Source organism: Callionymus lyra, chromosome 4 (assembly GCF_982586985.1).
Source record: "Callionymus lyra chromosome 4, fCalLyr1.hap1.1, whole genome shotgun sequence".
NCBI classification, from domain to species: domain Eukaryota; kingdom Metazoa; phylum Chordata; class Actinopteri; order Syngnathiformes; family Callionymidae; genus Callionymus; species Callionymus lyra.
This window is the reverse complement of record NC_141821.1, coordinates 16,012,927-16,035,652: the sequence shown is the minus strand read 5'-3', so window position 1 is coordinate 16,035,652 and position 22,726 is coordinate 16,012,927. Positions and strand designations below refer to the sequence as shown.

The window sequence follows — 22,726 nt, the reverse complement described above, 5'->3', positions numbered from 1 at the left end:
ATGAGACAATGATACCAGTTAACCAGGGTCACAAGGTCTAACTAAAATCCACAAACAAAGAAGTGACAAATGTGTGAGATAACATTTAAATATATTTTTGACAGATATGTTTTATGTTTGATTTTAGACCACGGTTCATTTTTTTGGAGACAGAAAATATACAATTAAAAAAAAACAAAGCGACACAGAATAAAATTCATACATACAAAAAAATACTGCACACAATAAAAGCGGAAATAAACTATAAAGTTCAGAGTAAAGAACAGAATTCGAGTGGTGCGACTTGCAATAATAATAACAATATTAATTGTATATTCCAGACGTGAGATCAGTAAAACATTTATAAGCGAGAACGCGTTTTATACTCTATACTTACTAATCATCTTATATAAATATAATTCTATGACGTATTAAAAGATTAAAATAGTTTTCGAGTATCAGATGTAGCAACACTCAACTTTATCCACTAGATGTCATCAAAGCTCTCTATAATACATCCACCGCTTTTGAAACTGGACTGGCTTTATCATAATATAAAATAATATAATATGTAATAATACAATATGTAATAATGTAATATAATATAGTATAATATAATATAGTGTAATATAATATAGTATAATATAATATAATATAATCATTAATCATATATCATGTAATCTAATCTAATCTAAAATTACATTATATTATATTATATTATATTATATTATATTTTATTATATTACATTACATTACATTACATTACACTACATTACATTATATTATATTATATTATATTATATTATATTATATTATATTATATTATATTATATTATATTATATTATATTATATTATATTATATTATATTACATTATTACATAGTATATTATTACATATAGGTTATAATAAAATATATAGTTTATATATAGTATATATAAACAGGATTATATTATACTAATGTTATACTGAAGCTCCGCGCACTCTTCTCACACCGACAGTAGCTTCTGTCGCCTAATTTAATGATCCAATCAAACTGAATACACCTCCTGTTCTAAACCAATCAGAAACGCAACGTACCTCCGTCTTGACCAATCAATGACAGCGCTCCAATTCGTGACCAATCAGAAGCAAGGCCGCCTGCGTTGGAGGGCTGGGCGCGAGAATCGGCGGGATGGACAAATATCATAACGTCAGAAGGAAGACAGGACGACGAAAGGAGGGTCACTCTTAGAACGAAAGCAAAACACTCGTCTTTGAATATCAGCTTTTTGATAAGAAGAGGAACTAGTGGCGGTTTATTTGTATGTAATCGTCGGAAACTAAAGGCCAGCCCAGCACAGTCGAGGACAGTATTAGGAGCATTACGGTACAGTAGCGCATGGACTCATGAACCCAGTAATGTCTGACTTTCATGGAAGAACGATGATCATTTGGGATTTTTGAAGAGCTACGAAACACTGGATAACTGTCGCTAAAACCTAAATCATCCTTACGATTGTCATGGACAACGTGAAGACACACAGGTGGGTGTTTGTTTACAGTCATAACATGTCATGGCGATTTCTGCTAAAATGTGTTTTCTGAGCAATATTGAAATCTTAAGATAATAACTTCTTAACTTTCTTAAAATAGTTTGCAGGTGCATCTGAGTCATTTAGAAGGTGCACGAGTGGCAACATATGTTTGGAACAACTCTGTTATTGACATGGACAATACACGAGCAACTGTGTTTTGTTTCACACAAATTCAATATATTTTAATTTATTAGGGTTTTTAACTGTCTACTGTGAAAATGTAGAATGGAATATTCACTTGTTAAGATCTCAAATCACACTTCTTTTTTTCTTATCATGTGGAATTGAATAGCATTTAAACTATTAGTATAAACACTTTCATGAAGCAAATTTATAAAGTAACAGACAGATGTTGACTATTATACAACTCAGGTGTCGGATTAAAATATAGATTAGTTGTGTTTTGTCAGTTATACCTATGTATGAACGAGTTTGTTGTTATTGACTCTTCAGTCTTTTGGGTTGATATCTCATTCAGATCATGACTCCTATCAAAACAAGATGTTACACTACAGATGGAAGAAAAAAATATAAAGATTTAGATGAAGTTTATAATTATTGTTTTAATACATATAACGTGTATGTGCATTTACACTTTCTGCCCAAAATGTATAGCTTGTATTTCTTCTGCATATTCACTGTATCATGTGAATATCACTGACCCTTCATAGGCTCCGAAATGCATCCTTTAACATAAGCTAAGACTGAGAAATATGATCCAGTGTTTCCTCCCACATAGAACCACATAAGGGCTACGATAGAGCTTGTAAAACCGGTTAAATAGAAAAACAATAAATGGTTACAATTCAAAAATTGCTAATTGTGTATTTTACTTTGTTATTGTGTTTTGTTAATGTGTTTTTTTCCAGATATTTAATTAATCAAATAAGTTAAAATAGCAGTGCTATACCAGGAGACTTCAGGCAGTAATGAAACCTTTCATATCATTCACAGCAAAGAAAAGCTGAACTTGCTTTTGCATGTGGTGACAGAATTACTATTATATTGTATATTGAATATTTAAGAACATGATTTATAAAGCATAATAAAATAAAATGAGTATAACTTGGATTTTAATCTATTTGTGTTTTTATTCAAGCTGTTACACATGAAGTGATATTGATGCATGTAATAAAACAACACAATGTTTGTGACACGTTGAAATCTGAGGTTAGAAAACAAATCATGTCCCATATTTAATTTTTTGAAAAACTGAACCGTTAGTGAATTGGCTTTTCCCTCGACCCCTCCCTCTTTTTACCTCAGTGAGGCACACACACACACACACACACACATGCACACTTACACTCATTTGGAGGTGAAAGAGCCTGTTGATCACTCCTCTACTTCAGGCCCCTCTTCATCCCTCCCTCATGTTCCCTCACATGTTCAGAGTTAAGCCAACATTGGCTTTGCATGTCCAAGGCTTTTTCAACGTTCACCTTCTTGTCCAGAGTGTGGGGTTGTGAGTCCGTCTGTGGGAATTGTGGAACAGTAGCCTCCATTTATTCATGTCGTACTGCAGCAGCGTAACAGTCGCCAAGTGTGTGTTCATAAGAGAGGCATTTTCTGTTGTTACTTCCCAGCATTTCTGCAAATTGCATTCAGTTTATAGGAGCGAAAACAGTTTCTCGCTCTTATTCAAGAAGGTTAAAGGCTAAAAACATGGAGCCTATATTCATTTTTTCTAAAGTATTTGCTTTAAATAAGACATGGTAGACTCAGATCGTCTCAGATAGGGATTTAGCAATCTATTATCATGAAATTGACTTTGTTAATGACATTTCCTTTCCTTTATTTTGGTGAATCTCCCACATTTCGACTCTCAGCAATGACGAAGATGAGGAGCTTCACTCCACTGACCCTGAAACGAAAGAAAAGGGGAAAGACAAAAAAGTTCTGTCCAAAATAAAGTGGTCTCGTGATGAGGTGAGTCGGTGAAGCGTGTATGAAAATAGAGTGATATCAAATGCTGGCCTTTTCTTAAACCTTCAGGACGAAAAGCTAAAGAAGCTGGTGGAGCAGCACGGCACGGACACCTGGAAGCTGATCGCTAATGTATTTCCTGTAAGTGAATCATGTGACTGGGGTGTGTCGGGTGAGGTGCTCCTCTCACAGATGGCATGTCACTGGTGCAGGAAAATGAGCTCTTCTCCTTGTTAAATCAGTGTTATTAACACTAATAAGATTAGTATTTACAAGTCATGATCATCAGCTTGTCGAGATGAGGAAGTGCTGAGTCGTAATGAGGCGTTCGTGTGTCACTTGTCACAGGGAAGAACAGATGGCCAGTGTCAGCACCGCTGGCAGAAGGTGCTCAACCCTGAACTGGTGAAAGGACCGTGGACAAAAGAGGAGGATCAGAAGGTAAGAGGAGATGGGAACGCGTGCATATCTGCTGTCACGAGTGATAGAAGAGCCAGAAGGTAGATGTTAGGGTGAGGTGTGTCCAACTCTGAAACACTTCACTTTAGCGCGAGAATGAAAAGTAGATTTCTTCAGGGAGTGGTGTTTCGTTTTAAACCAGAAATCTAGATGTTCCCCTGGAAATGACATCACTCTATATTCCAACCTCTTATGCCAAGTTCAGTGTGACATTTGAATTCATTCAATCCAAGCTTTTAATCCAACGCCCTAGAGTTTACTGCACTGCTCATGTAATACGATAAAAGTTTTATCCTGCATGTATACTTTTTTCCTGCAGAGGTGACAGGAATACTTAAATAATCCACAAGTTAAAGGACCATTACTCAGATTACTATCGATTTTATTTTCAAAGTTATTGAAACTAATTAAAACCCATATGAAGATGTCAAGTGACGTTTACATTTTTTAATATTACTTAGTATTTGTGTGACTTTTGTTCCATTTCAACTTCTCATTGCTAAATGAAAACTACATGGAGCAACAATAATTCAACTTTTTTTTTATTATTTAGGACAGATATTAGGGCCATTGAAATATTTTCCTTTTAGCTTTACGACTGTAAATTTGTAAAAACTAGTTTTAAACAAGATTAAAGTAGTGTTTATTTGAGATTAAAGTCACAAGCTCAAAGTCATATGTTAATATATCCAACTTTAATCTTCAAAGTTAAATTTGTTACTTTCCATCTATGTTTTTGAAAGACAAGTTTTTTTTTAGTTTTTTTTTTAGAATCCCTTATTAGTCCCGCGAGGGGAAATTCGGTAGTGCTTTTGACAGCCATTCACACATACTGAAGTTTCTTTTCTTCTTTTTTTTTTTACACTGGAAGCTTTTAGAAAACATTATATTCTTTACATTATCTAAAAAAAAAGTTGCCCCTTTACAAATGTTTGTCTTGAAAAGTCGACCTGGAGACATTTATTAATCATCATCACATGAAATGGTCAAATGATCCTGTAATCTATGATCTTTATATTTGCACTTTGTCATCCCTTGCACTTTGTTATTTTGTTTGCCCTTTGTTCTTGTTTTCATGAAGCTTCTGTACCTTCAATCGTCTGCTGTGAACTTGAAGCTCAATTTCCCGAAGTAGATCTCCAGAGGGATTAATAAAGTCTATATAATCTAATTTAAAATGACCATCCTTGATGTCTGTGCAGGTGATTGACCTGGTTCACAAATATGGTCCGAAGCGCTGGTCTGTGATCGCAAAGCACCTCCAGGGCAGGATTGGGAAGCAGTGTCGTGAGCGCTGGCACAATCACCTCAACCCAGAAGTCAAGAAATCATCGTGGACTCAAGAGGAAGATAGAATCATCTACGAAGCCCACAAAAGACTCGGCAACCGCTGGGCTGAGATCTCCAAGCTTCTCCCTGGGAGGTAAATGTGGACATGTTCGCGGTTAAAAAGCAAGAATCAATCTTTATCTCAAATTTTCTGTTTAACCAGGACGGACAATTCCATCAAGAACCATTGGAATTCAACCATGAGGAGAAAAGTGGAACATGAGGGTTATCTACAGGAAGCAGGCAAGACTTTCAACTCCTCTCACTCTGGACCCAAGAGAAGACCTCACTCCCAGAGTCCGGCCGAGCCCCAGCAGCACGAGCGCAGCCCCGTGACCGCAACCAGCCAGGTAACACTATCCTTGAGCACCTTCCTGCTTAAAGCCTTTTACGCTTGTGACCGTCAATATCTGTTTCAGATATCTGGATACAATTTTGATCCTCACAATCGATCCTTAATGGACAGTCTTCTTGATAGTCCCGAATTCCTGCTGGTGAGTGTCCTCTGAAAGCATGTGACCGTTACTCACGTCTGCACTTCTGTTATACTCTTGTGATTTGCTAACTCAGGACTTCAAAAATCAAAAGACTTGAATGTCCCATTATTTCCTCCTAACTCTCAGTAACGGGAGCACAACAAATGATAATATCTGTGTTTCTGGATCACTCTTCTCTGTTTCCCTGACTCTTACGTTTCCTCCTGTCCTCTCGAACCCTTCTCCCCGGCGTCTGTTCTCTCCAGCCGTCCTGCCCGGATGACCCCGACAGAGAACAAAGAATTAAGGAGCTTGAGCTGCTGCTTATGTCAGCAGAGAATGAAGTCCAGCAACAAGCGCAATGCAGAGGTCCATGTGTAAGGACACACTTTCAACGTGTGTTTGCTAGTCAGCAGAGGCTGTGTATGGAAGTAGATCAGTGCCATCGTTGAATCGTGAATTTAGCATTTCAGATGCTGGAACTTTGAATAATTTTATTGACATTATCAAGCATTGAATAATTACATTTTATAATCTCTATAATAGTATAATAGTATAGTATACAATAATATGTGTTTTTATTAAATAATTTCATTCAATAATTTGTATATTAAGAGTTTCAATTTGTTTGGGGTTTTTAAATTATTGAATATAAAAAATCAAATGTTTTCTTAATGAATGAATGGTGTTTTACACGGTTCTTTTTCCAAATAGAAATTTAATATTTTTTTATTCATAGCCTTTTAAATTAAATGTGAAAATGTATTTTAGTAATCTTAATATTATCTCGTGGGATTATGTCAATATCATTTTCACATTTAAAACAAAAAACAAAACATTTTTTTAATTATTGCAGTTTGAAAAATGTGTGGGAAAAATGCATTAATTAATTACATTTTTAAAGACAATTATAAAACTTTCAATACAAAAGTTATTGAATGACATTATTTATCAAAAATTACATGTTTAAAAAAAGAAAATTATTTTATTAAAAAAATTTAAAGTTTCAACATTTTAAGATATTAAATTCAATCATTCAATAATCTGATGGCACTGATAGACTGTTTTTACCAATGACACTGCAAAGAGTATCAATTTGATGAGTCATCATTTTCAAAACCCATATCAACACAAAGTTGCTTTTTGGACTAACAGACCTCACTAACGTTCAATCAAATATTCTTTAAAAAACATTTGTAAAAGTGAACTTTTTGCAGTGTATTGAAGTAGTGAAGCACATGTTTGCCTGTAGTTCAATTTGCTGAAGTGTCTCCATAGTAACTAGCCTCCCATTCATCCCTCGACCCTTTTAGACTGGGCTGATGCTCTTTCACCGTCTTCTTCTCTACCATCACTCACACTCTTAGCTTCTGGAACTAGCTTCTGTGTGCGTCTGCTGCTCCTCTTAACTTGCATCAACTCGTCCTCAACGACCACCAAAACTCCCGCTGCTTCAAGTGTCCTCTGGCTCCTCTCACAGGGCGTCGAGCTGTACTCGTCCTGGTCAGACAGCATGTCCGACGACACGCTGACCACGAGCAGCAGCAGCCTGGAGGAGCAGGCGGACAGGCGACAGTGGAGGGACCCGGACCTACCCAGAGGACCCACGTCCCGACTTCCTGTCTCCCCAAGCAAGTTCCTGTCTGTGGAGGCCAGCTCGGTCCTCTCAACGCTGCATTCCATCCCAGATTTTGCCGAAACTATGGAGCTCATTGACTCTGTGAGTGACAGAAGGAATTAAAACGATATTTACACCGTCTAAGATATAAACACATCATGAAAGTACAAGTCCATGTGTTCGGATAATGTTACTTGACAAGGTTTGTATAAATTCAAATATAATTGATTAATCTATGTAAAACTGGTAAATACGATCTCAAAATTATATGATTTAGAATTAAAATACTTTAGAATACTTCATACTAGATGTACTTGATTTTTTTTATGGTATAAAAGAAGGACATTTTTCAAGGACATCTCTGACCTTGATTTAGAAAACTGATCTTGAATATTTACATAAATACATTTTGACAAGAGCCAGATTGTGTGAAGCGTAAACAAGCAAGAGAAGTGTTAACATAAAATGTTTTTGTTTTTTTATTTCAACCAAAGGTAAAAACACACGGTGTAATGTTTCAAAGTTTTCTAATTAGCTTTATAAAAAGGTGTGGCTTCTGCAGGAGCACGTTCCGTGGAATGATTCCAGCAGCTTCGGCTCGCCCAGACACCACCAGGATGGATACAGCGCCGCCCTACAGGAGAAAACTACTGAGAATTCATCAAACCACACGGACAACACGCTACAAGTGGCAACCCTCCATCTGAACTCCTTCAAACCATCCAAACACGACCTGGCATCCACAGGAAGGAGGCGAAGAAGAGAGAGATCCGACTCATCTCTGTTATGCGAAAGAATCTGCTCCTCGTTTTCGGAAAACCTTAACAACTCTCCCAAGAAAACGCCCACAAAGTCGTTGCCTTTTACTCCGTCTCGGGTAGATCGTCTGCTTCCTTCTCTTCAATCACAAAAACAACACTGACCCTTTCATTAACTCTTCTCAATCTTGTCTTATAGATATGCAACATGTCGGAGCATCTGAATCTCGATGATCCCGCGCTCACGTCCACACCAGTGTGTGGTCAGAGATGTTTTCTCAACACGCCCATCAACAAAGAGACCACACCCAAGCAAGAGAAGGAAAACGAAGGGTAAACATTTTGCTTTTTATCTATCAAAAGATGCTTTCGTTTTGGCGATAACGTCAAAAATGTGAAAGGGGGCTCAGCAGATAATTTTTAAACACAAAACTACCAAATTACTAAAGAAAAATGAACTTTTATTGACAGATGATGGTGTTTTATTGTTTCTATTCTCCAGGTTAAGATTTAGAGATTTAGTTCTCCATGCACAAATAGTCTTGTCTACTTGGCCAGATATGTTTAAAAGCGCTTTCACAGTAACAAGTACATTAATTATAATACAAACTTTTTAAGTTTATTTAAATGTCTACTTTATTGCACACAAACAACAACAACATAGCTTCCTTTTTAACGTCATGTCATCTCTTTTTATTGCTTAAAGCTTTTATATTTTGTAGATGTTAAACATACACTTTCAGCGTGTCTAGTTCATTTTTGATAATCTATTATGTCTCTGATTTAATACTTGAACAGCTCAAAGACGATGAAAGAGAAACAGGTTTTTGAACTTTGTGAAGATTTATTTACTGCTGGTTCTGTTTTCGATTTGAAATACATTTTTATATTTTCTTTGTGATCCATTGATCAATTGATCAATTCATTATCGTGCTTGTACTTATATGGTCAACAATCATGACATAACCTCACATCCGAGTTGCTGTCTTCAGATTAAAGACAAGTTCCATTGAAATGTATTATGAAGAACATTTTAAAAATGGAAAGACAAATGTCTGCTCGGGTCTGATCTTGACTTCATGTAATTCTTCAGATTATGCTCGTTTTTGATAGAAGGACATTTTCTCTGCTCCACTCCCTCAGGCCTCGAACTCCAAAGTATCGTAAAAGTGTCACGATCCCGACACCACGGACACCAACGCCCTTCAAAAATGCTTTGGCTGCTCAGGAGAAGATGCATGGACCTCTCAGGATCGAGGTGAGCGGCTCAAATGTTCTGGCTTTTGTTTGAATCTGTGTCGAACTAACATCATTTACTGTTGTTTTTGCTAACAGCCACAGCCTCTGGCGTTCTTGGAAGAAGATATTCGGGAAGTTCTGAAGCAGGAGACGGGAACAGACATCTTCAACAGAGCGGACTTCCAGACCGACTACAGGATGTGGAAACACAACGTAAGTCTCAAACGAGGACGCGACTCACTGAAATCCATTCATTACTTACTTTGGATTTGACTCTCAAATCAGATGGACGGCCCAGCGAGGAAAGTGCGCAAGTCTCTGGTTCTGGAGCCCTGGGGCAAAGATAACCTCAACGTCCAACTCTTCCAAGAGCAGCTGAACAACGCGCAGGTGAGTCGCTCGCTTTACTTTATCAAATAAAGTAGTAGAAGGTTTTAAAAGGAAGAAACCTGATTTTCTTATTTTTTTTTTTTATTGTGTGATTGTATTTGTTTACACTCACCACGCTTTTGGTAAATTTGAGAGTATAATTTATATTAGGGATATTTGGGAAACCTAGCTCCAGGTTCTGGGTTCAACTGGTTTTGGGACTTTACACGGAAGGAATCGACTCTAAAGCAGGTGTATGGAAGTATATGAGACTGTTGTGTGGTTGAGTTTAACATTGAATTTTTTTCCTTTTAGCATTGATTGTTTATTTTTAAACATTAAATTCAATCATTTCTATATACAATTGAATTCACAAATGTTTAAATAAATGTACTTTTCATTTTTTGTTTCATTTTTTAACAATTAAATTATCGAGCGGGTACTCTTGGTACTTTTTGGTATTGTCTGGTGGCACTTAAAATAATGTTTTAAAAAACATTTTAAAAAAATTAAAAAAAGTTTCAAGTTTGTAAATGTTAAATTCACAGCAATGTCTCCAGAGACTTGTTGACCAGCCTTAAGGTCTGAACAAACCTCCACTCCATTTATAATTCTTGTGTTATCTCGGGGTCAAGATGACCCGAAGGCCTGAAAACAAATGTGTTTGTGTTATCCCTTGTGTTACATCTGGGTCAACAACTTCTGCCACTGCATATGTATTTCTGGAAGCAATGGGAGGTCGTTCATCTTAACCCACAGACAACACAAGGGATACCACAAACACATTTGCTTGAGGGCCTTCGGGTCACCTTGACCCTGAGATAATAATAACAAGGATTAATGGTGTGAATCTATGTGTGACCTGTGTCCAGGTCGCAGAGGAAAGTCTTCTGACCAGCTCGTCTCTCGGCACCATGGGCCCAGAACAAGAAGAGAACCAGCAGCCTCTGACTTCCCTGGATGAGGAGAGATCTTCAGTCCATCAGCTGTCCAGTCCCAGAGTCAAGAGACGTCTCTCTCCCAGGAAAGCCCCGAAACAAACGGCTCAGGTACAGAAGCTGCCGCGGACAGATGAACGTTTCGAGTGTTCTTCTGCTAATCCTCCGTCTTTTAATGTGGAAGATCCATGTGAGCCTGAGCTGCTTCTCCGCAGGTGAGCGAATGGGAAGCCGTGGTTTACGGGAAAACAGAAGACCAGTTGATCATGACGGAGCAGGCACGTCAGTACCTGAACCCCTATCCGTCATCTGGACCGGCCTCGAGGGCCCTCGTGCTCTAAAGCCCCGCTGATGCTCAACGGACCCCGAGAATCGTGTACGAGACAATCCACACAAGTGTTCCCCTAGTCGGCCACAGACGAGGAGTCGCTGCCTCCTGTCGACGCTGCTGCTTCTCTCTCGTAAGAGCAGATGCTTGTGTGTCCGGCTCAGCGTTCATTTTCGACAAACACAAATCTTTCTAATGCTGTTCTGAAGCCCGGGCTGTCAAAACTGGACGATAGCACTTGTGATTTTGTTTTTAAATCAATGCGCCTCCTTTCCAAGGCCATAGCGTCCACTGACACCAGATCAGTTGAATGTATTTTCACGTGGAAAGGTACCTAAATGTTTACTCTTGTTTGTTGTATTTATTATCTAACAGCTCTAGATGTTAATATAAGACACTATTCTAAGTAGTTTGCTGACAAAAACAGCCTAAAAAAACCCTCGAGTGAGCTGAAGCGTGTCAGGTTTTTAATGCTGATCAGAAGGTTTTTGCTTTTTTTTATGTGAAGTGGTTAGATTATTTATTTAATGTTTACTAATTTATTTATTTTAAAAATCCTTAAAAAACATGAAATCTAAGAGAGATTATCGAAGAATATAATTTTATTTTCTCTTCTCGAATCAGGATTGGCCTATTTAAAATCAAACTGCCACTGATTTAACGTTTTAAAACCTAGAAATCATCGTCTAGTGATGTCTGTGTCGTAAGGTAGCACGTTTGTGACGAGGCAGTCGACCTCTGCTCTTAGACCAATTGCACTTTTGATCCTAAATGATTATTAATCCAGATGTAGCTTTTTGTTTGCTCTTCCTTCCATATATTGTGAATTTCAGCTGCTTGATTGTTTTATTATTCCAGGTCTGCTGAAGACGAACACTATCTTACTTTATCAAGACGAAGAACAGGACAAATAGTTAATTGTAACACACGAAGGTTGATCAAATGATTGTTTTAATCCCTTTTACGTTCTCTGTGCTTCCATGTCTAAAGGTAACAGGACAGCTATAAATGCTGATTGTATTATTGGCATGAGGTAATCCAGCATTAGTTCTAATCTGGATGATCCCGCATTAAAAGTCAATAAGAAGGGAATCTTGTCGGACAGATCACGTAGAACAAAAGTCTTAAAGCGCCAAACTCTCAATTGGTTGTTGCTTTAAGTCATTGCGTACGTACATTGTGTGTTTTAATCTGTATGTATATATATATATGTGTGTTTGTGTGTGTGTGTGTGTGTGTGTTATTTGTGAAACATTCCATGTGAGGGTCTTTAAGAAGGGACTGAAGTGAGTGAATATGGTGCAAGAGCAATAACCTGAGGAATATTAATTCACATTATTTGTAGCAAAATCACATCACAGGAATCCTGCCGACTGCTTTTTATGTCCAACAGAGAACAATAAACGTATTTGATAAATCTTTGTCTTTTTTGCCGACTCCAGCAGGATTGACGAGTCAGGTGTGTGTGACGTGTAGCCGGCGCTGATGGAGTAATTTAGGTCCGGGTCTCCTGTTGTGTGTATGTTGTGTTGCCGTCAACTTGGACCGGGGTCCGGGGACACGAGCCCCCTCTGCCAGAACAAGAGGCCTCTCCACAGGGTCAGCTGCTGGCCCTAAAGGGGCCCACTCACCCGTGACTTAATGGCCCCAGGAGCCTTTGTCCTCGGAGCTGTTGGTTTAACAGAAGCATTCACTCAATTGCCCATCAAATGAAGGGAGGAGACCAAGGTGACGTCTTGCCGTATGCTGAACACAAACACACGCACGCACACACACACACAAACACACGCACACACACACATACACACACACTTGATCAATCTGCTTCCTTTTTCATTAGTGCATGTACAAGAGACTCTTTTGTCTTGAGTGACCCACACTTGAGTGTTTCTATTGTCCAGCGGCAGCTCTCTGACCTGTTGCCTCCTCCTCGTATTTCATTAGTTTTATTTGGACAGAAAAACTCATGAGTCACATTTTCCATCCAACTCTCTTCTAAAATCTGTACCTGCCAAACCTGATGTCACACAAGTGTTTGTGTTTGACTGACTTCTACCTTCTTCCTCCGTACACACTCTTTCACACACGCACTTTTTGTCTTTGTGTGTACTAGACAGCAGATGGCAGCCCATTATCGTACTGACTGGCAGTCATCTGGCAAGCACCGAGCTATACCCCCCACCCTCTCCTGGCCCCTGAAGACATGCTGCACATCACAGCAGGGAGAACATAATTTAGGCGGGAGCCCTGCGTGTACATGAGTGTAACTATTTCCACTCGTGTGTGTGTGTGTGTGTGTGTGTGTGTGTGTGATGCCAGGGAGGTTCTTACGTGCCAGGAGCTGGAATATAATCAAAATAGTGATGGTGATGAAGAGGTAAACATTTAGACCCAGTTAATAATTGTATATAAATATATATATATATATATATATATTTATAGAGCGTCAAAATAAAGGATTTTATGTTTGATGATGACCTATAAAGATGTCAGTGATTAAGATAAGAAACAGATATTATGGATGTCACAGAGACTCCCAATAAGATTAAAACTAATAATAATAAATTCTATGAGTATTTGGTCAAGGAGTCAAATTGGTAAATATACAATTTATTTGACCTGAAACTTAGACTGCCAAAATATTTTAACCCCTTCAGTTTGACATTCATGTTTCACACAAACTTAGCACACTTAGAACGAACTTCATTGATTCTTTAATACAAATTCCTTTAGTTAATTGGAATCCCAGCTGCACAGGGCGAGAGGCAAGGGAGGCGGAGTAAAGCCAGACTTCCACAATGACTATACAAAAATGTAAAACGGCAAAAAAAAAAAAAAAAATGTATTACACTCTAAATGATTCCTGTTTGAAGGAAGCGCATGTGGATGAAGTGTCGAGCCAGTGACGTGTTGTTTAATAGTTTGTTTTTATTTCATGTGAGGTTATTATCAAATGATCAATTATGTGTTTGTTTATGTATGTGTTCGCCCTGCCAAGTTATTTTCATGTGGCCCGTCATAAATGAGTCGATAAATATATTCATGTTGATATGGTGACCTATCAAGATGTCAGTGTTTAAGGTAAGATAAGGAACAAGGATAATGTTTGTCATCGATTATACAGAAACAACCATCCCAACTGGTGTCAGGATATCTAACTCTCTACTTTAAATATCCTGATGCTAATCCGTAGTGTGTTTTTCTTCTCGCGTGTTTTTATTTTTTGTTTTTATTTTACTTTATTTTATTTTATTTTATTTTTATTTTTATTTTTATTTTATTTTTACTTTACTTTATTTTATTCTGTTAATAGTGCTAATTTTCTAATACTGTTAATAATTTGTATATTTTTAAGATCGTTTTATTTTATTTTATTTTATTATCTCTTTTACTATTTCTTTTTTTCCATGCACTTTATTTTCATTGTCCTGCTGCTGCTGTTGTAAAAGTGTGTTTCCCCTCTGGGGATGAATAAACGTTTTCTATTTCTATTTCTATTACCTTAAAACTGCAGTTGAATCAAATGAAATTGATGGAATTTAATTTTCCTCACCACCAGTGCCAAAAGATTTTGGCCACCTTGTTTTTTATTTTCACTTAACTTAACGTATTCTTGCTTCTTCTAAACACCCTTTTTTCAAAATTATGAGTATTAGAACATTGTGTTTTTATTTAACAGTCAATCATTTGTACTCTACGTCTCCTGAAATTGTAAAGTAATTAAACAATGATTTTACAAACAATAATCTATGTGGTGTTGTGTGTTCTTGTGTGTGTCGTCCTGCTCAAGGGCAGCAAGTGAACAGCACTGCTGTGCAGAGCTGCATCTTGTTGTGCCGCAGGAGCAGCTCAATATTTGTGGTGTCGCTATAAAGCTCGAGATTAGGAGCCACAGCAACAGTGAAAAGGGCCACTAAGACCCGGCTCCACAGTGACCGCCCCCCCAAAGCCTTCATTTCACCAGATTATAAAGAGGAGCAGCCGCACGCAGGCGAGAGTGTTCTGCCTCCGCGGTCCAGGTCCTGTGGAAGGAAGTAATCCACAACCACAGAAGAGCCTCTCCTGCGACACGCTGGGAGGCACCAGCGAAGAAGAGCGACTTCTGAGAGCTGCTTCTGCGTGTCCTGGACAACCAGCAGATGAAAGAGTTGAAAACAGACGCACGCTGACTGATTCACGTTTGACTCTTTTTAATCTCAAAAACAACTTAGCTGCATTCCATGCAGTCACATGGACACATGCCACTGTAGTAGATTTCATCAGGATGAGGTTTCAAGGACGCCACAGTTAGTGTGAGCAACTAGTGCTGTGAATAACTCTGGGATAAAAGAAGCGCTGCTGCTAATACGTTCATGAGATGAGGTCATGCAGTTAGCAGGGAGTCGCAGCGTCGGAACTAGATGTTTACTTTAACATGTGTTGGTTTCCTCCGTGGCTCCGCCCCCTCTCTGCTAAGAAGGTTTCTTAGGTTACTGAGGAATTACCTGATCATATGAAAACATTCACCCTCAGTTTCACACACACACACACACACACACACACACACACACACACACACACACACACACACACACACACACACACACACACACACACACACACACACACACACCAAGGACAAAAGAGGAGGGGCCCCTTTTAGTCTCCTTCGAAGGCCCCGTTGGCGGCGCCCTGGCATTCACTCTTCCTCCGGCACTTGGACAAGATCCTGTGGAGGAGACCCGGAGACCTGTGAGTCTGGGAGGCCACAGGTTGAGGGACTGTGATGTGGTGCCTCTGCTCCGGGACGGGGCCCCCGTCCAGACCCAGGTCCCCTCCTCCTCCTCTGCTCCCTCTCTTCGGTGCCTGCCGAACGTGTCCACTGGGAGAAGGGTAAACACAAAAGAGCCTGTTTATTCCCGCTGACCCAAATTCCACATCCAGCAGACAAGTGTCTTGTGTGTTTGTGCTGTGTGAGTCCATGTATGTGTGTGTGTGTGTGTGTGTGTGTGTGTGTGTGTGTGTGTGTGTGTAATGTAAGTGTCGCTCCGACTATTTCACGTATGTTTCTAAATATCATGATTTATTTTAGTTTCCTTTGACCTCAGTGACATGCAACAGTGAGAAGGGTTGACTTGCTCGGGTGTGCGTGCCCCTGTGTGTGTGTGTGTGTGTGTGTGTGTGTGTGTGAGGGGTGGGGGTTGTAATCATGGTTCTTTGTCATCTAATGAGGGGGAGAGGGGCCACCTGTTCAGGGGCGCAGAGGAAGGCAGAGGGATGAGACTGGTGCATGAGGGCGGACTCTGCTGCAGCTGTTGTGTTGTGTGTCGGATATGACATTTGTCGACCGGGTTGTTTGTGTGTCCATGTGTGTGTTTCTTAAGACCCACCTCGTGCCTTTGCCACTGTTCAGACCCTTCAGAGAAGAACATCTCCGCAGAGCTCTGGGCGGGAGATTCACCTGCAGAGAGAGAAATAATCCTGTCATGACCCGACTTGAACAAAATCATCACAAGTCTCTCCATAAATCTTGTATTTAAACTCATAATTACATTTTCAAATTCATATACGCAAAGTAATTGTAAATTTAATTAATGATAAAAAATAATTAGTTCTTTGTTTAAGAATCTACTTCATGTTCTAATTGAATAACTTGTAAGTAAGTAAGTAAGTAAGTAATTTATATTTATATAGCGCTTTTCCAGACCAGGGTCACAAAGCGCTTAAACAATCAAGACAATATTCAATAAAGTACAGTATATACTTTAAAGTTTTGTTACAAAGGTTGAGAAAAGAAACGTATATACACGAGTATTCTAAGAGACAGAATTAGACTCTGAACAAGATTCAAATCCAGCCGCTTTGGTTGATACTCGCTGTGATAAGCAGAAGTTCTAAAGTAGTGTTTATTGAACGGTTTGAATTGATTGATTTTACTATTTCAAATTGATTTAAACAAATGCGTTTTAATCTCGAATTTACAGGGTTTAAAATGACTCGAGACAATCACCTATGTAGTAAAATGGTTCTTATTACGTCACTCTTATAACTAGGTCGTGTATTAAACATTTGACATCAATAAAGTGGTGAATTGTTTACAGGGGAACAGGGTTGATAAACGACTCCAGTAGGTGTCAGTAAAGAGCAAATTAGCAAACATGAAGCTTTCGCAATACAGTGAATATATTAGTTTATTTTCATTTAAAATTATTATAACGATAATACTTGTTTTAAATTCATAAACTTGACGAACCATAAAATGCTTGTAATAATCATTATATTTCAAGGCTTTTGTATTTATGTGAGTTTTGATAATAATATCCCGGTAACTGAACGTATAATTGTTTGTCAATATTGAATGTGAATAAATGAAATCTAGTGAGAAAATTAAATGTGTCTGTTTCATCCATAAAACCATAAATGAAAAAAATATATATAATTTTATTCAAACACAGAGCTGCATTGCAGTCAAGTGTACCATCCTCTGCACCCACCTGGCCCAGTTCCATCACACAGGAGGCGGGGAAGTATCCATGCTGACCGTCCGGCAGCCGCCCGAACCATCGTCCCTCCTCGTGTTTGGACAGAACCAGGATGACGTCACCAGCAGAGAGCTCGACCTCATCCGGCCAATGCGGTTTGTAGCCGTGCACAGCTACCATCTAGCGGACAAATGAGGAATGACAGTAAGACTATTACACAGTAAACAAAAAGGCATTTTTATCTATAAAGCATATTTTTTTTACATATTTAGGTGAAAGATCAACAAGGAGAAGTTAGTAAAGTCCCTGTGGCTCAGTAGATTCAGTGAATGGAAAGCTTAAGACTTAGAGATTAAGAGTGCAGTGAAATAGAAACCCTAAATCTGGTGTGCTCCTCATTAACCAGGGCCTCCTAAATACAGACCATGTTCGTCATGAGAATTAACGTAAATACGAGAGAGAGCACGGATTCAATGCAACATATCATGATACATTTTGTTTGGGATGATGTTGAACCTGCCTTTTCTGCATCTGTTCTGTATCGGCATCTCCCTGTCGGTCATCAAAGGAGGGCAAGAGCAAAATAAAACAAAATGACATCACAGATAAGCAACAATACATCTTCACGCCTGTCTTCTTCATTGGACAGCCGTGTATTACTCTTAACTCAAAACATGCATGTGATGTGCTGAAGAACGTCTGCTCACCTTGAGGGGCGAGGACTGTGGTAAAGACCTCAAAATGTTCATTGCTGTGCATGTAGATGTTCTGCATCCTGAAGATCCCACCCTTGCACACTGAGTGAAGCTCCTGTGCTGCCTCTTCTCCCTCCACCTGAAAGTGAATGCATCCGACTAATCCACTGCAGCAGCGATTAAAGACAAACAACAACAGGCTTAATCCTGATTGGACAAAAATAAACAGTTAAAAAAACCAAAGGAAATAAATAATAGTTGCATTTTGACTGGTCTCAGGATTCTAGTGGGATATAGAATATCTTATTTCAATACTATTCATAATTGACAGACATGACTTTTGAAGAATTGAATCTATGTTGCATCTCTGTTTGTTCTGATGACTGAGGAAAACGTTTTACTCAGGCTTATGATGTAATTGATGTTGGTCGTCATCAGACAATGAAAAGAGGAGAAATGACCACATGCACAAGATCTGGATTTCTTAAAAACGTATATGGATTATAAATGGTTGACTTGAAACTTTACATGTCTTAACTTAAATGTTGTTGTTTTCCTCCCACCATGGTTGATTCAAAGCAATAGTTTTGTCTTGTGGCACCTATATTGAATCATTTAAAAGATTACGAATTGTAAAATATTGTTTTTACATTGGACATGAAATATAATGCGTTTGACAATAAATCATTGAAAATACAGATTGAAAACATTTTTTTTATTGTCAAAAACATTATTTTATTATTTAGTTTAATAATTCAAAATACATACAACATTTCAATATTGAAATGATTAAATTCAAGTATTCAATAGAAAACAATCTTTCAATTTAGAAATAATTCTGTTCCAACATTTAAAATGTTACATTTAACCATTCATTATTCTGATGGCACTGATATACTTCCATGAACATTTCAATGTTAAATATATGTTGAAACACTAACATGCTAACCCCCGAAGTTCAAGGTCAATGGGAACTACAATTGCAAAAATAGTTGCAGCAAACTAAACTGATATTATAGTGTACTATCTACATGGTCACATATCACCAAAATAATAGATGAGTATTCAGCTAAAACTCAGCAATGCTGTTTAAATTGCACATTTTCAGTGCGACAACAACACAACACCAGCACAGAAAAGCTACATTTTCAGCAGCAATAGAGCTAAAACTGTCTGGATATAACAACAACATAGTAGTTGCTGCCCACGGATCAATAATTAGTAAAGTTCTACATCAGCGGTCATTCCCCTCATGCTTGACCACCTCATCTCTCTATTGTTCTCCGTCCATCTGGTCACATGTGGGAAGTTCAGCTGGTGAGACCCGGCTGGTTGTCCCGGGTGAGAATTCAGAAATTTTTGTCAGAAAAGCGATTGATTAATTTGTCGCCCCATCTTCCTTGGCCTCGTTGAGCAGAGACAAAGGTGAGCGGTGGAGTGGACAGACTGGTGGTCTGCTCAACAGATGGTTTGCCCCCCCGCCCTCAAAAAATACCCACCAAACTTTTGTTGTCAGGGACTAAGCATCAGTCGATAAAAGTAAAGTTCACTCAACCTGAACATGAGTAAAATATCCTGAAAATCCTGAATTTCATATTTACTTTTACAAATTCGACTTAGCTGACCTGGTGCTAACCTTGATGATCTGAGCAGCGAGTGCTGGTTCTAAAGAGGGCATGTCTATAAATGGATAAGGGGAGAATTAACCTTATTATTTTGGGCCTTGGATGATTTGCGAAGGCACAGCTTGGTCACAGCTTCATGCCAGAGCGTCTGAACCAACATCAGTCACTGGGGAAAATGATCCTGTTTGGCAACTTTGTCAGGAATGTGTGGCTCAGATGTTCAAAAGGTGATCAAACGCACCTGCAGCACAGGCCAAAGAACAGCTTTTACATAACACACTCTTGACATAAGCAGCTTAGGAAAGTGATCTGATCTTAAGTTCCAAGAAAGAGACATGATGTACCGACTCTTCTTAATGGTCGAGGTTTTATACACGTCATGACAAACTAATTTAATCAAAATGTGCGTATGATTGGGTACATTTTTAATAGTAACTTTTTATTATTTTTGTAATATATTTCAATTATCTAGGAAATGTTTAAAGATTTTTTTCTATAAGTAACACATATCAGCAACAACAAATGGCTTAAAAGCCATAAGTTATAGCTACTAGGATAATAGAAAAATATACAAAACTTTCAGTATATTAATGATGTAAATGTAATTTTCAGCAACATTTTTTTAATTTTCTACTTGCAGAATGAAAAAAAAAATTGTTCTAACTGAATTTTCTCTGACAGCACATACAAAATTAGGAATACACTTAATTTATCTTTATAGTTTAACTGTTTACCATGAAGACGAAGTCAGTTTAAAAAATACATCAAAATAAACACTTTTTAGCGGGTTTTTATTAATGATTGTCTGTTTGGTTTTGTTTTAATAAAAAGGCAACTGATTACCTATTTTTAAATGCAATTCATTAAAAATTTAGAAAAAAAAACTCCAACAATTTAGTTTAATTAAAATATGTTTGCGATGTTAAGATAAAATTGCATCGTTTAAAAAAAAAACTACGTTGGAAACAGGAAACATAAAAAGAAATGTACATCTATAAGGGCCGTTTTTAAAATCTTAATAAATACAAGGTTACTTTCATCGCATTAAATGGGGAACTTTCTGAAAATAAATAACCTGAAACAAGCGAGTTTATATCTAGCAGATTATTAGTGTAAGTTTAGTTTTTTTATATAAAAACCGCGCTTCCGCCGCAAGCTCGAGTGCACCAACATAAACAGTCCGTAAAGCAACACGAAACAATAGTTCCTTGTTCAAAACGAACCACATAACTATTTATCAAATGCATTTAAATCATCGTTTAAAAGTTGTATCACTTAATCGCGTAGTTTGTGAAATTTAAGGTTTAAACGTAATGTGTTCGTTTAGTGAAAAAAAATACGTTAAATTTGACCTATGATAAATACGTGTTGTATTATATTTCTTCACTAAAACAGTTTATTTTTAATACAAACGTTCATGTTTTCATGGTGTGCTGAACTGCTCAGGTGGAACTAATAAATACTACAATACAAATTACAATAATACATTAAAAGACACAGAGGAACAATCTTATGATTTAATATCAAATGTACTCTTTATCACAACATGTTCGCGACAGTCTTTTCAAGTCCATGGAAGCTCAGCCCTTCATTTCTTCCCAGGTTTGGACCTCTTGGTCCCACCTCCACCTTTGCCCCCCTTCCTTACTCCAGGCTTTCCTTTCCCCTTCCCTGCCATCTTCCCCTTCCCTCCCATCTTCCCTCCCACGTTCCCTCCCATGTTCCCCCTGCGCCCCTTCTTCCCGGCTCCCTTCTTCCACTTTGCCGCCGCCTCCTCCCGGTCGTCCTCCCGCATCTGCTTGTTGACGGCCCTGGTGACGTCCATCCTGGGCTTCTTGCTCCCGAGGGTCTTCAGCATGTCCAGCTGCTTCTGCCTCTCCGCAGAGAAGTCCCCGATCAGGGGGTCGAACTGCCGCTTCTTGCCGCGACTCTTGGCAGGTTTCTCTTTGGGCAGGCGGTCCTGGAACTTGCCCGCGGAGGCGGTGGAGGTCCTGGCCACGGACACGGCTCTGCTCAGCTCGTCCTTGGACTGGTTGGTGGAGGTCGCGAGCCCGACCCCGGGCAGCTTGATCTTCTGAGCCCGGGCGATGTTCCTGAGGCGGTTCAGCTCGTTCTTGGCCACTCGCTCCTTCTTGGCCGTCACTCGCTTCGTGAACTGGTTCTCGTTGGGGTCCGCGTTCTGCGGGACTTCGATCACCCACTCCTTAGTGTCGTCGTTGGCTCGCTTGTAGCCGAAGCGCCGCTTCCACGCCTTGGCGGTCTCGTCCCAGACCAGGCTGGTCTTCTTCTTCTTCTGGATGCCCTTCAGTTTGGCGAACTGCTCCCATTTGGTGGGGGGTTTGGGCTTCGGGGGCGGCTTCTCTCGGGGCAGACGGGTGGTGGGCTGCGGCAGCTTCACCACGATCGCCTCCTCCTTCCTCTCCGAGGGAAGCTTCCAGATCTCGTTGACCAGGAGCTGCGTGTTGTCCCGGGCCAGGGCGCGCAGGAAGTCCTCCTTCTTCTGCGACCTGAAGTCCCGAACCTCCACGCGGTTCTTGTCGATGCCCAGTAGGTTTCCGACGTCAAACTCCAACTCCAGCTCTTTGTGGACCGAGATGCTTTTGAGCTTCTCAGCCTGTTCTTCTTCAGCTCTGGCCAGCAGCTCGTCAACATTACACGCCGCCATGTTGCTGTCCTGGAAACACACGTGGGGCGGAAGCAGAACCCAAGACAGCTTCCGGGTCTCAGTTCGTGTCATGCAGTTTCAACGTTTAGACACATGAGGACGCTATTGACCAGCCTCCTGCTTCTCTTATTAATATTATTATTCATGTATTTATTTCTTTAAACTTCGCCACACATGTGATTTTCTAGAATCCAAATAAAGTTGAACTACTTTTAGGATCGGACTAACGTAAAAAAAAACGTTTTAAAACTCAGCTACAGACTCTTATTTTTAAACTCGCTTTTTC

General features: G+C 39.0%; 3 protein-coding genes across 5 annotated transcripts; 1 reads left to right on the top strand and 2 right to left on the bottom strand.

Moving 5' to 3' along the window:
- Positions 1-1,216: 1,216 nt before the first annotated feature.
- mybl1 (MYB proto-oncogene like 1) lies at positions 1,217-12,341 on the top strand. 2 transcript variants are annotated; one of them, XM_087788931.1, is made up of 16 exons: positions 1,217-1,503; positions 3,384-3,483; positions 3,550-3,621; positions 3,829-3,921; positions 5,142-5,362; positions 5,432-5,618; positions 5,688-5,762; positions 6,011-6,121; positions 7,225-7,464; positions 7,925-8,239; positions 8,320-8,453; positions 9,264-9,378; positions 9,456-9,572; positions 9,645-9,749; positions 10,601-10,777; positions 10,882-12,341. In XM_087788931.1, exons 1-16 carry the CDS (start codon positions 1,481-1,483, stop codon positions 11,005-11,007), a joined length of 2,211 nt encoding a protein of 736 aa, XP_087645057.1. In that variant the 5' UTR covers positions 1,217-1,480; the 3' UTR covers positions 11,008-12,341. The 2 variants fall into 2 exon arrangements, with proteins under 2 accessions (XP_087645057.1, XP_087645059.1); XM_087788933.1 differs by lacking the exon at positions 6,011-6,121.
- Positions 12,342-15,188: 2,847 nt separating this feature from the next.
- LOC148081882 (ephexin-1) lies at positions 15,189-18,279 on the bottom strand. Of its 2 annotated transcripts, XM_087788081.1 has the most exons (5): positions 18,163-18,279; positions 17,976-18,007; positions 17,468-17,635; positions 16,364-16,434; positions 15,189-15,855 (listed from the first exon to the last, which is right to left on the bottom strand). In XM_087788081.1, exons 1-5 carry the CDS (start codon positions 18,227-18,229, stop codon positions 15,633-15,635), a joined length of 561 nt encoding a protein of 186 aa, XP_087644207.1. In that variant the 5' UTR covers positions 18,230-18,279; the 3' UTR covers positions 15,189-15,632. The 2 variants fall into 2 exon arrangements, with proteins under 2 accessions (XP_087644207.1, XP_087644208.1); XM_087788082.1 differs by lacking the exon at positions 17,976-18,007.
- A 2,999-nt stretch (positions 18,280-21,278) lies between these two features.
- On the bottom strand, positions 21,279-22,446 carry rrs1 (ribosome biogenesis regulator 1 homolog). Its single transcript, XM_087788080.1, has one exon. The coding sequence runs from the start codon at positions 22,438-22,440 to the stop codon at positions 21,364-21,366; it is 1,077 nt and encodes a 358-aa protein (XP_087644206.1). The 5' UTR covers positions 22,441-22,446; the 3' UTR covers positions 21,279-21,363.
- Positions 22,447-22,726: the final 280 nt, after the last annotated feature.

Excerpts from the sequence above, each read along its gene's own strand:
- mybl1 (XM_087788931.1), top strand. The coding sequence starts at position 1,481 with ATGGACAACGTGAAGACACACAG. Across the intron at positions 5,363-5,431 it reads TCCAAGCTTCTCCCTGGGAG|GACGGACAATTCCATCAAGA; the intron begins GTAAATGTGGAC and ends CTGTTTAACCAG. Across the intron at positions 8,454-9,263 it reads CAAGAGAAGGAAAACGAAGG|GCCTCGAACTCCAAAGTATC; the intron begins GTAAACATTTTG and ends CCACTCCCTCAG.
- LOC148081882 (XM_087788081.1), bottom strand. The coding sequence starts at position 18,229 with ATGCAGAACATCTACATGCACAGCAATGAACATTTTGAGGTCTTTACC. Across the intron at positions 16,435-17,467 it reads GTGTGATGGAACTGGGCCAG|GTGAATCTCCCGCCCAGAGC; the intron begins GTGGGTGCAGAG and ends CTCTCTCTGCAG. Across the intron at positions 15,856-16,363 it reads AACAGTGGCAAAGGCACGAG|TGGACACGTTCGGCAGGCAC; the intron begins GTGGGTCTTAAG and ends CCCTTCTCCCAG.
- rrs1 (XM_087788080.1), bottom strand. The coding sequence starts at position 22,440 with ATGGCGGCGTGTAATGTTGACGAGCTGCTGGCCAGAGCTGAAGAAGAA.